Source organism: Chelonoidis abingdonii, chromosome 2 (assembly GCF_003597395.2).
Source record: "Chelonoidis abingdonii isolate Lonesome George chromosome 2, CheloAbing_2.0, whole genome shotgun sequence".
NCBI classification, from domain to species: Eukaryota; Metazoa; Chordata; order Testudines; family Testudinidae; genus Chelonoidis; species Chelonoidis abingdonii.
This window is the reverse complement of record NC_133770.1, coordinates 1,782,329-1,799,745: the sequence shown is the minus strand read 5'-3', so window position 1 is coordinate 1,799,745 and position 17,417 is coordinate 1,782,329. Positions and strand designations below refer to the sequence as shown.

Below are 17,417 nucleotides of genomic sequence, written 5' to 3'. Positions count from 1 at the left end.
AGAAAGGTGGGTAGGTGGTAATCCATACCACTTCCTTAACACCCTCCACCCAGCTCAATGAAGGATGCAAAAAGAAATGAAAAATGCAGCGTAATAGCATTTCACTTTGTCTAAAACAAGAGAACTTTTGATTTCATTTCTTCTTTCTGTCCTTGGGATTCCTCTAAAAGAGAAAGCGCAGGATCCATGGTTACTTGGCAAGCACTCCGAGTTACCTTACTGGGGGTTGCTCACACGCTGCATCTACCACACTGCTGAGATCCAACAGAAAGAACGCTGCCAGTAGCTGATGGACACAGAGCAAGGCTGCTCTCTTCTCCTACCACCAGTACAGTCACTAACCACTTCACGGTGCTCACAGCTGCTCACTGACCTATCACACCATGCTTAGTCCAGTTTGCTTCCCCCAAAGATTTGTTAAGATTGAGTTTGTTCTGGGAAATCATTCCAGAAGTTGTTTATGAACACTGGGTTGTTCTGCAAATTTTCGAGCCATCCTACTTGGTTCCTCTTTGGTTTAGTTCCTCATTCACTTTCAGTCTGTTTGTCTTCAGAGCTGATAGAGTTGGGGGCAGGGTGGGGGGGAATTAAGATTTTTGTTCTCTCAAAATGGCTCTCCCTTCCCTTGGACAGGGTTGGGTCTAGAGGGGGGATGAAAACAATGAAAGGGTTTGTTGTGGCCCTTTGCCATCTCTAGGGGAGGGGGCATCTCTAGAGTTAAGGCTCTGGTGCCTTATGATCATTGGGTTTAAATGTACAGGCTAGTTCTATTCATCTCATTAGTTGTCATTTGCTTTTCTGTAACTTAAGTGTTGCACTAGACAATGGATTCTGCCTGCCAAACTGCCACTGATGGAACTGATGCCTGGTCTACACTAGAAAATGAGGTTGGTTTAACTACATTGCTCGGGGTAAATCCACAGCCTTCAGTGGTGTAGTTAAGTTTACTTAAGACCCTGTGTAGACAGTGCTAGGTGGACGGAAGAATTCTTCCATCCACCTTCCTGTCAGCATAGGTAGTGTCTACACTGAAGCGCTACAAGAGAACAGCTGTGTCCCTGTAGCGCTAAAGTGGGGCACGAACCTTCGATAGTACCCCGCCATCCCAATAAAGGCCTGGACCTGCTTTTTGGTTTGGGGAGCAGGCCAGTCTCTGATCACCTCCACCTTGGCTGGTTCCGGCTTCAGCAGCCGCTCCCACCCGATGGCCAAAGAGATCTGCAGCCATCCCCTACCTGCACTTCTCAGCCCTTTACGGTTTAACCCAGCCTTTCGGAGTCCGTCCAGGATTGTTTAACCTGGACAACGTCGGTCTACCCAGGTCCAGCAAAGACCGCAGATGTCATCCAATTACGCCGGTCAAAACTCCTCCATCCCTCAGTAGCTGATCCACCAGGCCTGGAAGGTGGCGGCGCTCCCTTGAGGCCAAAGGGCAGGGTCAAAACCGTAAGAGGCCCAGAGGGGTGAATAAAGGCCGATTCAGCCTGGCATCTGCGTCAGCGGCACGGCCATAGCCCTGTTGTAAATCCATGGTGGTGAGTACGAGCACCTCCCAGCTTGTCTAGGAGCTCGCAGGCTGGCATGGGTAGGCAATCAGATACGTGATGGATTGAGCTTTCGAGGTCCACACAGAACAGATCGACCCATCCCTTCTTGGGACCTAGCACGCGCGGGAGCCAGGGGCTGAAAGAACGAACTGGATAAAGAAAAAACCGCCAAAGCCAGATGTCTGACCTCTCTCTTTCCAGATCCTGTGCATGTTTTTTACCAAGTGACCGAAAAGGGGAGCGTCTTATCGGGGATGTGACCCGTCTCCACCCTGGACAGTCAAATTAGTGCGTCCAGGCTGGTTGGAAACAGCTGTCGGTACAGATGCGCACCCTCTGATCTCAGCGTGCTGGGCCAGGGTCAGCTGACCAGAGAGGGGAATCGCCTCTGGGAAACAGCTTTGTCCCAGGAATAGATCCACTAAGGGTCATCTCCCTGCCCTCCAGTGTCCACACACGGCCAACACCACATTTCCCCCGTCATAGTATGGCTTCATCATGTCACATGTACACTCGGCGGTGAGTGCGCCCGTTCGACAGCTCCACCACATAGTTTACCTCATTTAGTTGCTTGACAATCTTGAAGTCCTTCCCAGGTGGCCTGGAGTTTGTTTTCTCCTCACTGGGGATGAGAACCATCACCTGTTCCCCAGTGCGAAGGCAAGGCCCGTGCTGTGCGGTCATCCAGACTTCTGCTTCCTCTGGTCTCGGCAAGATTCTCCCTGCCAGGCCCATGAGCTCGGCCATTCTTTCCCGGAAGGTCAAGGACATACTCCACCACTGACTTCCATGGGAGTGGCCTTCCCCTCCCATTCGCTTCTCATCAGGTCCAGGGCCCTTACCCGCCTTCCAATGTAACAGTTTGAAAGGCGAAACCCAGTAGATTCCTGGGGTACCTCCCTGTACGCGAACAGCAGGTGAGGTAAAGTACTTGTCCCAGTCCTGCGGTGCTGTGTTCTAAAATGTTTTTAGCATCATCTTTAGCGTCCCGTTGAACCTTTCCACCAGCCTGTTGGACTGCTGGGGGTGATACGCTGAGGCCTCAGTTGTGCGGACCGACCACATTTTCCCACAAGCACCAGAGCAGGGTCAACATGAAGCTGGACCCCTGGTCCGTTAAGACTTCCTTGGGGAACCCCACCAGCTGAAAATGTCAGCAGCGCATCTACCATGGTGTCTGCTCCGATAAGAGGACAAGGCACCGCCTCGGGTAGCGAGTGGCAAAATCCACTCCACCCAGAGTTTTCTTCCCCGACCAGTCACCTTGCTCAGAGGTCCCACTATGTCCATGGCCACTTCTGGAAGGTTCTATCGATGGTAAAGGTCTCCAAAGCTGCTTTCCCCTTGTCCCGGGCTTCCCCACCCTCTTGGCGGGGGCACAGGATTGGCAGTACTGGTCGGACCTGGGTTTAAGACCCCAGGCCAGTAAAATGTTCTGTAGCAGCCTCTGCCTCGGTGCAACCAGATTTCTGGTGCCCTGAGAGAGCGATGTCATGGGCCAGAGGACAAGTAGCTTGTGGGAAACTTCTGGGGAACCACCAGCTGCCTCCTGAGATCCCCATTGACTCTAACTTCCCTGGGGAGCCCATCTCAGTACAGGACCCCTTCTCCCACAGGAACCTCCTCCTTGCAACCTCTCCTCATCGGTCTTACCGGCACTGCGGGGTCAGCCCCGATCCCTGGGCTCTGCAAGAGGGATCTTTGCCAACTCGGCCTGGAACTCAGCAGCTGGGACAGGGATGGGGACCTGCTCTCCTCTGGCTGGCTGTCTGAGGCGACACTCTCTGGCCGTGCCCTGGGCGTTCCCCACCCCAGGTTAGGGTCCTTGCACCATCGGCCGAGTATCTTCCCTGTTGTCGGGGCGCAGTGCCCTGCGCAGACTGCTGACTTGGGTCATGCACCAGGGCACCCCGGTGCTCTGCTGCCTCCAGGTCACACCCCCCATTAACACCTCCGTGGGCAAATGTGGGTGTACCCCCACGTCCTTGGTGCCCTCCTTGGCCCCCCACTTCAGGTGTACCCTCACCACGGGCACCTTGAATGGGGTCCTGCTCACACCCATCAGGGTCAGGTAGGTGTCGGGCAGCATCCGATCTGAGGCCACCACCTCGGGCCGGGCCATCATCATCTCTGCGCCCATGTCCCAGTACCCAGTGACCTTCCTCCCCTCTACCTCCAGGGGAACAAGGCACTCTCTCCGGAGGGGCAGCCCCGTGCCCACCCTGTAAACCAAAAACCCGGAGCCTGGAGCATCCAGCCCCCCAGAGGAGCTGACCTGGGGCCCGCCTCCCTCCTTCGCAAGTGGTACGCAGCCAGCCCCACTTTCCTGCGAACGCTGCCCCTCATCCGGCTGGGTCTCTAACGAGTTAACCTGGTGTGGGGTCGGTCTGCTCAGTCTGTCCTTGAGCCTGGGGCACTGAGACCGTATGTGGCCCCTCTGACCACATTGATAGCAGCTCATGTCCCGTTGATCCCCTCGAAGCGGTCGGTTGTCCCTGATGCTGGGCATTCCCCTTGGGAGGGGGTTCTCCCTATTCCCTCTTTCAGAGGTCCCAGGATGACTCTCTCTCTGCATCACAGCGGGCCTGTTCCTTTGAGACTCCTCCCTACCACCCCCAGACCGGCTCTTCACAAACTCATCGGCCAGCCGCCCTGCATGTCGCGGGATCTCTGGCTTTTGGTCCCTCAACCACAGCCTCAGGTCGGATGGGCACCGCTCATACAGTAGCTCCAGTACCAGCAGTTTAACCAGGTCCCCCTTCGTCTGGCCCCCATCTGCCCACCTGCTGGCGTATCCCTCCATGCGGATGGCTAGCTGCAGATATGAGACCTCAGGGGTTTTATCCTGACTCCGCAACCTTTCCCGGTACATCTCAGGAGTCAGCCCAAACTCACGCAGGAGGGCCTGCTTGAATAGTTCGTAGTTCCCTTTATCCTGCTTTCCCAGCTGGCGGTACAATGCCATGGCCTTGGGGTCCAGTAAGAGAGTGAGAACCCGGAGCCCAGGGCCGGCTCCAGGCCACAGCGCGCCAAGCGTGTGCTTGGGGTGGCACGCCACTGGGGGCACTCTGCCGGTTGCTGTGAGGGTGGCAGGCGGTTCCGGTGGAGCTGCTGCAGGCGTGGCTGCAGAGGTTCCGCTGGTTCCGCGGCTCCGGTGGACCTCCCGCAGACACGCCTGCGGCAGCTCCACCAGAGCCACGGGACCATTGGACCCTCCACAGAAATGCCTGCAGCAGGTCCACCGTAGCCACGGGACCAGCTGACCGTCTGCAGAAACGCCTGCAGGAGGTCCACCCTAGCCACGGGACCGGCGAGCGGCAGAGCGCCCCCCCCCATGGCATGCCGCTGTGCTTGGGGTGGTGAAATTGCTAGAGCCGGCCCTGCCGGAGCCTGTCTGCCGGAGCTACCTGGTGCAGCTCGCAGGCCGTCTCAAAGGCATCCTGGAAGTCATCCATGTCCTCCCCCTCCTTACGCTGGGCCAGGATGCACTTCTCAAAGCTCCGAGCAGTCCTGCCCCCCGCCCTTGCTCACCGCAGCCAGGGGCCTGCTGCCCCTCAGCCTCACCAGTTCCAGCTCATGATGACGCTGTCGCTCTTTCTCCTCCAGTTCCTGCTGTCTTTGTCTCTCCTCATGTTCTCTCTGTCTCTCACGATCCTCCAGCTCTCTCAGTTTTAGCTCTTTCTCCCATTCCAGCTGCTTGCGCTCCACAGATGCCGAGCGTCGCTGGGTGATCCCCTGCTGGGGGGTGAGCTTTGCCTGGAGGATCTCCTGCTGGCTGGGGGGGTCACAGTGCCCTCTGTAGCCGCTGGGCTCCTCCCCACCCTTCCCCTAGGCCTAGGAAGGGGGGGTCTTGGGAAGCCCTCAGCTGCCAGCTGACCACTCCCAGCGGGGACAGACACTGGTGCCTGTGCTGCATCTGCCAGGCTGCTTCCCTCAGAGACAGGGCTGCGGTCTCCCTCCTCCAGCTGGGCAATCAGCTGGTCCTTGGTCAGTCTCCCCGTGCGCAGCCCCCTCTGCTTGCACAGCTTCACCAGGTCACACTTGTGCCACTTGGCGTACATCTTCCTGCTGGCCACCCACAGGCCGGGGTGCTCGCCGCTCCCCACGGCTTCCAGGGGGACCCCTAGTGCACCAGCCCTTCTTGAGGTCACCACCTCTCTGCCAGGGTCGAGCTGCAGACTCCTCCGCCCCTGGGACCACTCGCTGCAATCCCCCGGGGGACCCTGTTACTGCAAAGTCCTTCTCACTGGGCACACACTCCCAGGGGTTAATCACCCCTTCGTTTTACTGCTCCCCAGTCACTTACTGCAGGAAGCACCGTCCACGGGGTGCAGTATATCCCACCACTGCCACCAGTTGTCACGGTGTGGGGGAGTCCAGTCCGGCACCCTTCTTCCTGGGACTCACAGTGACTCTCAGCCAGCCAGTAAAACAGAAGGTTTATTGGACAACAGGAATGCAGGTTACAGCAGAGCCTGCAGGCACAGTCAGGACCCTTCAATCGAGTCCTTCTGGGGGTTCAGGGTGCTTGGATCCCAGCTAGGATACCCTGAATTCCCCCACCCAGCCCAAAACTGAAACTGAACTGCCCTTCCTCCAGCCGGCCGATTCCTCTGTCCAGCTTCCCGGGCAAAGGTGCTGACACCCTCCCCCCCACCTGGCTCAGGTTACAGGCTTAAAAATCCTGTCCCTCACCTAAAGTCCTCCCTGGCTCTCCCATCCCCCACACAGCCAGATCCTACTGCATCACACAGGGCGATGGCCCTGGTTTTACTTCGTCCCTTTCAGGCAGTGAGCACCGGGGGGGTTCTGGCCAAGATCTGCACAGGGTGCAAAGGGCAGAGCTCCTGGTGCCCATTCTGCAGATGAGCTTCCAGCCGCAGTGGCTCTAGGACAGGGTGGGAATCGCTCTGCCAATGGCATTCTGGCCCTGCCTGCAGACACCTCAGCTTTCCTTTTCACCCTCCGCGCCCGGGCGGGGTCCAGCCAGAACCTCCCATAGACTCATTCGAAGGGATCCGTTTCTGTCACATGCACTGGTGCATTGAGCAGGCTCCGGCCAAGGATCCTGCCCTGGGACAGAGACTCTCAGGCCAGGTGGGCACTGCAAATTCACATCGGTATAACTACGTGTGAACCCCCCCGAGCGACGCAGTTACACCGACCTGACCCCCGTGTAGACGGGAAAGTGTCTTCTGCCGATGTAGCTACCGCCTCTCAGGGAGTGGAGTCACCGGGCTGATGGGACACGCTCTCCCATAGTAATGTCTTCACTAAAGCGCTACAGCAGCACAGCTGCACCGGCGCAGCTTTTGAAGTGTAGACAAGCCCCCAGTGACGCTACAAGGAGAAGTAATAAACCCTCATCTCAAGGTCTGTGCCCCTCCCCCTTCTAGCTGATCGCTTTGTTATCCATCCTCCATCCTTCTCCCCCACCCCCAAGCCCCAGTTCCCCTCTCCCATCCTCTCCCTCCCCACTCCCCGGAGGTACTCTTTTTTTCCCTTTCCCCCCACCTTTCTCTGACTCTGTTCACTGATATAATCCTACAGAACATACAGCATGAGAACAAGCAGACTAGGCAGGACCGTGAGACGGGTTTATCTAGCCTGCTCTCTAGGGTACTGACAGGGCCCTGGGCTACCCTGACTCTCAGAGATGCAGGCTCAGCTTGAATCCTGTACCCCAGACCCAGAAGAAAGGGAAGATTTTCTCCCCATTGAAAGAGGTCTGTGGGAAAGTGAATATCAGGGCCAGATTATCAGCATAATTAAAGGCCACCAACCCCGCTTCATAGTCCAGAGAGACCCGGATCCTGCTGGGTTCTCTACTCAAGGACAGGCGGGTGACAGGGAAGGTTTGAGCCCGATAGTCTCTGGCACTGCCCCATTTCTGCACCACCCAGACCCCCTCCTCAGGAGTAAAGGCAACCTCTCCCTTCCTCTGCACAGACTGTCTAGCTACCCCCACAGCCCAGTCTGCAGCTGCCCCTCCCTCTACCTTCACCTGCCAGGAATGTTTCCCCGAGTTGAAGCCCTTAGAGCCCAGCACACTGAGCAAATAATCAAATCTCTCTGGTTTGTAAGGCAACATCTGGCTCTTGTGTCCCCGGCTCACGCTTCTTCGATCTTCAGACAGGATGAGCTCAGGATGTGCCGTATCTGGATCCAGAGTCAGATTCTCTGGGGAGAGACAGAATCAGAGCATTATTGGCAGACATGGGTCAATGACAGAGCGAGAGGATCGGCTGGGCCAGACCTGAGACTCAGAATCTTCCCACCCTGCACTCACCTACTGTGTAACATATATTTGTGCCAGTCAGTGCTGTTCTTCATATTGGCTAACTATACACAGAGAGAGAGAGAGAGAGAGATTACGTGGCTACAATACTTCACTACCTAGCGTTAAGATGCCTGGAGATACCTTGTGCCCTTCAAGAAAGTCAGTTCAACAAAACTGAATCTTGCAAATGCCGGGAGATAGCAAGTTCAGGTAAATGCCCTTGCAACCTTAACTCTGCCCGCTAGAGCTGGCAATAGCCACTGGGAATTATCTGTATGCACTGCAGCTGTAAGCCCTGTGGTAGGTGTTGCTAGGGTGAAGGAATAAATTGGACCAGCTTGGAAGATCTGTGATTGTGATAGGAGGTGATCTGGGGGGCTGTGGCCCTCTGCGTGCAGTGGTGAGCTGGAGCCAATTTGCACCAGTTTGCAAGAACCGGTTGCTAAATTTAGAAGCCGGTGTAGAACCGGTTCCTAAAGGGGCAGGCAGGTGGGCAAACTCCTGTCCGCGGGCCACATCTGGCCCGCTGGACCGTCCTGTCTGGCCCACCTGATCTCCCAGTTGGGGAGGCCGAGGCTTCCCAGGCCTCTCCTGTGCTTCCTCCCCCTCACAGAGCCACCAGAGCCATGGAGAAAGTGGTGGGCTCCAGTGGCTATTTAAAGGACCAGGGTGGCAGAGGCAGCTGAAGCCCCAGACCATTAAATGGCCCCTGGAGCGCCCCGCTACCCCAGTGCTCTGGGGGCCATTTAAACAGCCTGGGGCTCCCCTGCTTCTACTGCCCCAGCCCTTTAAATAGCCGCTGGAGCCATGGAGTAGTAGCAGGGCTCCAGTGGCTATTTAAAGGACTGGGGCGGCAGAGGCAGCTGGAGTCCCCCGCTACTCCAGGGCTCCAGTGGCTATTTAAAGGGCTGGGGCAGTAGAAGCAATGGGAGCCCCGGACTTTTTAAATAGCCCCCAAAGCCCCGCAGCCCTACCCCAGGGCTCCAGCAGTGGGGCTCTGGTGGCAATTTAAAGGGCCTGGGGCTCCAGCCCCTGCTGGGAGTCCCAGGCCCTGTAAATTGCCCCCTGGGGAAGCCAGGCCAGCCCGGTACCGCACACCAGCTTATTTTCACCTCTGGGTAAGGGGGTGGTGCTGCAAGCTCCAGTGGCTGCGCAGCATCCTTATACAGCAGCATGGTAAGGGGGCCAGCTGGGGCTGGGAGGAGGGGTTGGATAACGGATAGGGAGCGATTGGAGGGGGCGGAGGTTATGGAGGGGCGGTCAGGGGACAGGGAATGGGGTGTTAGGTAAACATGGGAGTCCCGTGAGTCTGTTGGGGTGGTGGTGGATGGGGTTGGGGCAGTCAGGGGACAGGGAATGGGGCGAGTTGGGTAGGGGGTGGGGTTCTGGGAGGCACTTAGGGTGGGGGGTCTTGAGAGGAGCTGGTCAGAGGACAAGGATGGGGGAATTGATGGGCTGCAGGTTCTGAGGGGGGCAGTTGGAGGCAGGACATGGGTTGGGATCGGATGGGTGGGTGGTGGTGGGGAGACAGGCACGTGGGGCTTGTACTCACCACGCGGTTCCCTACTGGGTCTTCAGCGGCACTTCAGCAGCGGATCCTTCACTCGCTCCGGGTGAAGGATCTGCCACTGAAAACCCAGAGCAAGTGAAGACTCCCCTGCCACCAAGGACCCAGTAAGGAACCGGTTCTTAGGATTTTGGGAGCTCATCACTGTCTACATGAGCGTGTGTATGTGAGGAGTCCCCGGGCGATGCTCTGGAACTGCTCCCCACAAAGCCAGGCAGGACTTTGGGGAGCCTCCTTTCCCTTGGAGCAGACCGTTTTTAGAGCAAGAAGCTCACATGGCTTCACCTCCTGGGTCTCTCCTTGGAGCATTCAGCATCCACTGCCCCTCCGTGTGCTTCCCACAGCGAGCCCACCCAGGCGGGGTCCTGGGGAAGCCACAGGGTCCTGCACCCCCACTTCGCAGGCAGACGTGACTCTCAGCCAGCCAGGAACACAGAAGTTTATTCGATGACAGGAACATGGTTTAAAACAGAGCTTGTAGGTACAGAGAACCGGACACCTTAGCCGGGTTTATTCTGGGGCCCAGCGAGGCAGACAACCCTGTCTGCCCTCACTCCTCGTCCCCAGCCAGCTCCAAACTGAAACCCCCTTCAGCCCCTCCCTTCTGGCCTTTGTCTCTTTCCCGGGCCAGGAGGTTACCTGCTTTTTTTGTTTACCTTTAGCTATTTCCTTGCAGGGGGGAAGGGCCCTAGCTATTTGTTGCCAGGATACAAAGTGTCGGCCATTTATGCACACTGGAGACTTAAGAAATGCACAGGGAAACTGAGGCACCCACACAGTATTCAGAGGAAACATTAAGAACAGTTCCACTTCGTCACAGTGTGTGTGTGTGTCCCTCTCTCCCTGGCCCCTATGTGGGTGATCAGTGGAAAGAGGTGCCTGTGTACCTTGGGAGATCCAGGATGCCTCATTTCATTGCTGCACTGGCCAGGCTGGTGTCACTAGCGAGACCCCAGGCTCCTCTTGCCATGGGGAGCTCAGAGATGAGTGTGGCTGGAGAGTTTAATGCAGGGTAAGGGAATGCAGGGTGTCAGATGGCATCGTGTGCATTAGGCGGAGGTAAAAGGGGTTGTAAGATTTAGCAGCTGTGATGTTCTTTCTGTGGCGTGGGTTGAGATCAAGTGTAGGGCAGGCGTAGGGAGCTCCTGTTCAGTACAGCGCAAAGGCAGAGCTGGAGTCTGGGTCATGGGTGTACTGGGGCATGGCTCAAAGTGGGCAGAGTTAAGGTTGTGTGGGCATTTCACTTAGCTCTGTATTTCCTGGTTTTCAGAAGTTTGAGTTTTGCTGCACTTGACATTCTGGAAGGCACGAGTTATCGCCAGGCAGCCTCAGCTCTGGGTTAATGACGTTTCTGCCATTTAATTTCCAAGTTTTTTTAACAGAAGGAGAAATGTTGCTGGTAGGAGAGAGCCGCCATTCCGTCCTTGTAATGATCATGTGCGTGCCCTCCCCCCACCCCATTTATCCACCTCCCCAATACGTCCTTTTCCCTTGCTGAACCCCAAACGCTATCCCCATCCCCTGCCCCAGTCCCACCCCTCCAAGCAAACATTCGTGTGTCCAATTTTTCCCCAAAAATACTTTGAGGCCATTCTGTGACCCAGGGACCTCTTGGTGCCAACTGGCAGAGAGCCCAGGGGTACACAAAGTTTACAGGGATCCCCTGGGTAGTGTATTTACATTCTAGTTCACCAAAGAGTGTCTACTGAAAGCCTGTGTCACGCTGGTCATTTTAACCATTGCGGGATGTGTGTGCGGGTAATACGTATGGAGAGGGGTGTGTATATTGGCACCATGTCCTTCAAGTTAAAGGCGGGTCACCCAGAGGTAGATGCCTGACAGCAGGTTCCACCAGACAGGAGGCAGGACATACGTGTCACCCTGGCTGACCATGATGTACTGTGTCTCATGACAATGTGTTTGCATATGGAGTCAAATGCTAATGAAGAGATTGTGGGGACTTCCGGAGAAGACATTCACAGGAAGAGGTGAACAGCTGGAGGGGGCAGGGGGTGGAACCCTGTTTACAGGTGAAGAACAAAGGCCTGGTCTAATATATCTATGGATACAGACAGATGCCCAGGCATCCTTCATCTGGGGAGACAAGCTGAGAAAGGGCTTGGCCTTATGAAAGGAAAATCTCGGTCTTTCTGGCTGAAATGCACCATGAGAAGGTCTTTGGGTGAGCAGGACCCTATTAGAAAAGAGGCATCTTGTTAGTTAAGTGGAGGCTCTTGAATGCATGTTAAGATTTTAGTTACTATGTAACCCTTTGTCTCCGGTACTTCTGCTGGCTTCATTTCAGTCTGTGCTCCGTGTTAAATACACGTGTACCTGCTTTCTGCATAAACAAATCTAAGTGCTGTGTGTTAAGCGGTGCTCTGTTCTAAGGTCTAACTAATAAATTGGTGTGTTCTGGTCCTTTGCGAACAGCGGATCTGGTAATTTTGTGAGTGTCCTGAGGATCAGGGGCTGGACACCGCTGGGGGGATGCTCGGAGGACTCGGGGGTTGGAGTGTGGCTATCGCTAACCTGTGTGAGGGACGGCGGAGCCCACACAGGCTGAGAGGGAAGTGCTTGTGTTGCCTGCAGCTGGTGGTATCAGGGAGCTGACCCATGGCAGGCACGGACAAGATGTCCCCACACTAAGGGCAGGTGGCAGCGAGGTGCCTCACAACCCTGGGGATCCCCAGGAAGCATCACACATTCCCCAAAATAAATAATAATAAGAATTAATTAATAATTTTAGAAACACAACCAGTGGGCAGATTTAGCAACACTCCTGTGAGCCTTTTCCAGATTCCTGCCCTAGGAGGGCTTGACACTGGCTGGGTGGTGTTGGGGTATGTACGGATTAAGTAAAGACCTGGGTAACCATTAGCATGTTATCAGGGAGGAAGGCACAGGCAGGCACTGTCTCTTTGCTTGATAGATAAAGTGCTACCCTTCCCCCTTCCCTTCTCCTCACTGTAAACAGTAAATAGTGGCAGGGATAATTATGTTCATGGTATGGGCGTTAATATTACTTAATAAGGGTTGGGGGTGTTATAGTAAATGTGGGCATTCACATACTAACCTGGATAAAAGGAGTGGGCTGTAACTAATCCAGGGCTTACTTGACAATTGGGTTGAGGGGAACAAGTACCGCAATAAAGAAGCCAGTCCACTCAATCCACCCCCAGGTCAGCCTGTTCTTCTTCTAACAGGTGGGCTTAGGATCAAAGGCTCACTGCTTATCCCCTTGAGATTGTCATGTTTCATAAGAATGGCCATACTGGGTCAGACCAAAGGTCCATCTAGCCCAGTGTCCTGTCTGCTAACTGTGGCCAATGCCAGGTGCCCCAGAGGGAATGAACAGAACAGGGAATCAAGTGATCCATTCCCTGTCGCCCATTCCCAGCTTCTGGCAAACAGAGGCTAAGGACACCACCCCTCCCCATCCTGGCTAATAGCCACTGATGGACCTATCCTCCATGAATTTATCTAGTTCTTTTTTGAATCCTGTTATGGTCTTGGCCTTCACAACTTCCTCCAGCAAGGAGTTCCACAGGTTGACTGTGCGCTGTGTGAAGAAATACTTCTTTTTGTTTGTTTTAAACCTGCTGTCTATTAATTTCATTTGGTTCTTGTGTTATGAGAAGTAGTAAACAACACTTCCTTATCTACTTTTTCTGCACCAGTCATGATTTTATAGACCTCAATCATATCTCCCCTTAGCCAACTGTTTTCCAAGCTGAAAAGTCCAAGTCTTATTCATCTCTTCTCATATGGAAGCCATTCCATATCCCTAATCATTTTTGTTGCCCTTTTCTGAACCTTTTCCAAGTCCAATATATCTTTTTTGAGGTGAGGAGACTACATCTGCACACAGTATTCAAGCTGTGGATGTACACCATGGATTTATATAGAGAGGCAACATGATATTTTCTGTCCTATTATCTATCCCTTTCTTAATTATTCCCAGCATTCTGTTTGCTTTTTTGACTGCCGCTGCACATTGAGTGGATGTTTTCAGAGAACTATCCACAATGATCCAAGATCTCTTTCTTGAGTGGTAACAGCTAATTTAGACCCCATCATTTTATATGTATAGTTGGGATTATGCTTTCCAATGTGCATTACTTTGCATTTATCAACATTAAATTTCATCTGCCATTTTGTTGTCCCAGTCACCAGTTTTTGAGAGATCCTTTTGTAGCTCTTCACAGTCTGCCTGGGTCTTAACTATCTTTAGTAATTTTGTATCTCTGCAAATTTGCCACCTCACTGTTTTACCCCTTTTCCCAAGATCATTTATGATATGTTGAATAGGACTGGTCCCAGAACAGACCCCTGGGGACACACTATTTACCTCTCTCCATTCTGAAAACTGACCATTTATACTTACCCTTTGTTTCCTATCTTTTAACCAGTTACCAATCCATGAAAGCACCTTCCCTCTTATCCCATGGCAGCTTACTTTGCGTAAGAGCCTTTGGTGAGGGACCTTGTCAAAGGCTTTCTGAAAATCTAAGTACACTATATCCACTGGAATCCCCTTGCAGTCCACATGCTTGTTGACCCCCTCAAAAGAATTCTAGTAGATTTGGTGAGGTATGATTTCCCTTTATTAAAACCATGTTGACTCTTCCTCAACAAATTATGTTCATCAATATGTCTGACAATATTGTTCTTTATTATAGTTTCAACCAGTTTGCTCGGTACTGAAGTCAAACCTATAATTGCCGGGGTCACCTCTGGAGCCCATTTTAAAAATTGGCATCACATTAGCTATCCTCCAGTCATCTGGTACAGAAGCTGATTTAAATGATAGGTTACAGACTACAGTTAGTAGTTCTGCAATTTCACATTTGAGTTTCTTCAGAACTGTTGGGTGAATCCCATCTGGTCCTGGTGACTTATTATTGTTTAATTTATCAGTTTGTTCCAAAACCTCCTCTAATGATACCTCAGTTTGGGACAGTTCCTCAGCTCTGTCACCTTTAGCACCTCGATCGTCCAGTGGCCCCACTGGTTGTTTAGAAGGCTTCCTGCTTCTGACGTACTTAATAAAAAATTGCTATTTTTGAGTCTTTAGCTAACTGTTCCTCAAATTCTTTTTTGGCCTTCCTAATTGTATTTTTACATTTTGTCTGCCAGTGTTTATGCTCCTTTCCATTTTCCTCACTAGGATTTAACATTCACTTTTTAAAGGATGCCTTTTTGCCTCTCACTGCTTTTTTATTTTGTTATTTAGCCACAGTGGCTTTTTTCTTGTTCTCTTACTATGTTTTTAATTTGGGGTATACATTTAAGTTGAGCCTCTATTATGGTGTCTTTAAAAAGTTTCCATGCAGCTTGCAGAGATTTCACTTTTGGTGCTGTACCCTTTAATTTCTGTTTCACTAACCTCATTTTTGTGTGGTTCCCCTTCCTGAAATTAAATGCTGCAGTGTTGGGCTGCTGTCGTGTTCTTCCTGCCACAGGGATGTTAAATTTAATTACATTATGGTCACTATTACCAAGCAGTCCAGCTATATTCTCCTCCTGGACCCCCTCCTCTGGGGGGTTCCAGGACCAGCTGCTCCAAGAAGCAGTCATTTAAGGTGTCAAGAAACTTCATCTCTGCATCCTGCCCTGAGGTGACATGGACCCAGTCAATATGGGCATAATTGCAACCCCCATTATTATTATTGTTGTGTTTTTTATTTTAACAGCCTCTGTGATCTCCCTGAGCATTTCACAGTCACTGTCACCCTCCTGGCCAGGCGGTCGGTAATATATCCCCACCGCTGTATTCTTATTATTAGAGAACGGAATTACTATCTATAGAGATTCTACAGTACAGTTTCATTCATTCATGATTTTTACTGCATTTGATTCTACGCTTTCTTTCACATATCGTGCCACTCCCCCCCCAGCACAACCTGTTCTGTCCTTCCGATATATTTTGTACCCTGGTATTACTGTGTCCCATTGATTATCCTCATTCCACCAGGTTTCTGTGACGCCTGTTATATCAATATCCTCATTTAATATGAGGCACTCTAGTTCACCCAGCTTATTATTTAGACGTCTAGCATTGGCATGTAAGCACGTTAAAAACGTATCTCCTGTTAGCTGTCTGCCATTACATGATGTAATTGAATGGGACACTTTTTTATTTGATTGTTTCTGATCAGACTCTGCCTGTATTTTATCATTTTCCATCCTCTCATCCTCACTAGGACATAGAGGTTCTCTATTAATAGATCCTCTACTAAGGAATGTCTGAACCACACGCTCCTCCGCACCTGTTGGCTTTCCCCCAGCCCTTAGTTTAAAAACTGCTCTGTGACCTTTTTAATGTTAAGTGCCAACAATCTGGTTCCATTTTGGTTTAGGTGAGCCCATCCTTCCCGTATAGGTTCCCCCCATCCCAAAAGTTTCCTCAGTTCCTAATAAATCTAAACCCCCTACACCATTGTCTCATCCACACATTGAGACCCTGCAGTTCTGCCTGTCTAACTGGCCCTGCGCGTGGAACTGGGAGCATCTCAGAGAATGCTACCATGGAGGTCATGGACTTCAATCTCTTACCTTGTACCCTAAATTTGGCCTCAACAACCTCTCTCCTATCCATCCCTATGTCATTGGTACCTACATGTACCACGACCACCAGCTTCTCCCCAGCGCTACACGTAAGTCTGTCTAGATGTCTTGAGAGATCCACAACCTTCACACCAGGCAGGCAAGTCACTATACGGTTCTCCCAGTCATCACAAACCCAGCTATCTATGTTTCTAATGATCGAATCTCCCACTACTAACACCTGTTTCTTTCTAATAGCTGGAGTTCCCTCCTCCAGAGAGGTATCCTCAGTGTGAGCGGACACCACAACATCACCTGGAAGGAGGATCCCAACTATGGGATTGTTTCCCTCTGCTCTAGTGAGATACTCTCCTTCCCTGGGACTTTCATCCTCCTCAACACCACAGTTTTCAAGGTAACAGCTCCTGTATTACCCCTGCATGGTCTGTCAGGGGGAACCATTTAAAGGTTTCCAGCTCCCAGCTGTCATCTCTCAAAGGCAGAGACCCACGTCTCACTGCCTCCTGACTGGGGTTAGGGCTGCACAGCTCCCTGCCTCACACTGTGATGTCCCCAGCAAGCCAGTCTGCCTAACCAGGCCAGGGTCTGTGCTTTGCTTTCTCTCTGAAGACAACGACCAGTGTATTGCCCACAGCTATATGTTTCCACACAGCTCCTTGTAAGCAAGCACATTTCTTCTGAAGGTAAAAGCATTACAGAGAAAACTTATTAAAACAACAAAAGAACCTTCACCTGTGCTCAAACGCTTACCAGAGATCTCCCCAATGCCGACCTATGGCACTAGATCAGCTATTTCTTTATCAGGCTTGGGCCTTTGATCTTGGCCTTCTGCAACAGGTAGTCAACAGAGAAAACCTTCTTCTCAGGGCATAGCTTCAAAGGGCTGGGTTTTTGCATTGACCAGAATGGGGAATTTGCATTAACCTCTCCCTTGGGAGTCCCCAGGAAATCCGGTTAATATTCGATTGTCCCAAAAGTCCATACTTGTCTGGCACATTTTCAATACAGCCTTTTGAACTGCCGGGTCTTACATCCATCACATCTCCCCACTAGAGAGGTTACATACAATCCTGGCCCACAGTAATACATACAGTTAATACAATAGTGTCTTTCAGTGATATTGCAAGAAATTGCCATGTCTGCAGACACCTGTCCAGCTATAGTGGAAGCTTTCCACCTACAGATTCTCGTGGCAATCCAAGTTATCTCTGAAAACTCGTAGTGATCGGGGGAGTTCCAGATGACTGGAAAAAGGCTAATGTAGTGCACTTCTTTAAAAAGGGGAAGAAGGAGGATCTGGGGAACTACAGGCCAGTCAGCCTCACCTCAGTTCCTGGAAAAATCATGGAGCAGGTCCTCAAGAAATCAATTCTGAATCACTTAGAGGAGAGGAAAGTGATCAGGAACAGTCAGCATGGATTCACCAAGGGCAAGTCATGCCTGACTAACCTAA

The 17,417-nt window shown here is 52.2% G+C and overlaps 1 protein-coding gene across 2 annotated transcripts in view; it reads right to left on the bottom strand.

Annotated features, from left to right (window-relative positions):
• Positions 1-5,974: 5,974 nt before the first annotated feature.
• LOC116818200 (cytolytic toxin-alpha-like) overlaps positions 5,975-17,417 on the bottom strand; it is a 35,558-nt gene continuing 24,115 nt past the window's right edge. Inside the window, exons 4-5 of one of the 2 annotated variants that reach the window (XM_032768938.2) lie at positions 11,560-11,588; positions 7,634-7,727 (exon numbers count right to left, since the gene is read on the bottom strand). In XM_032768938.2, the coding sequence (XP_032624829.1) occupies positions 7,719-7,727; positions 11,560-11,588 (38 nt within the window). In that variant the 3' untranslated portion in view covers positions 7,634-7,718. Of the gene's footprint in view, positions 7,728-11,559; positions 11,589-17,417 lie in introns of both variants that reach the window. The other variant, XM_032768936.2, reaches the window with a different exon arrangement.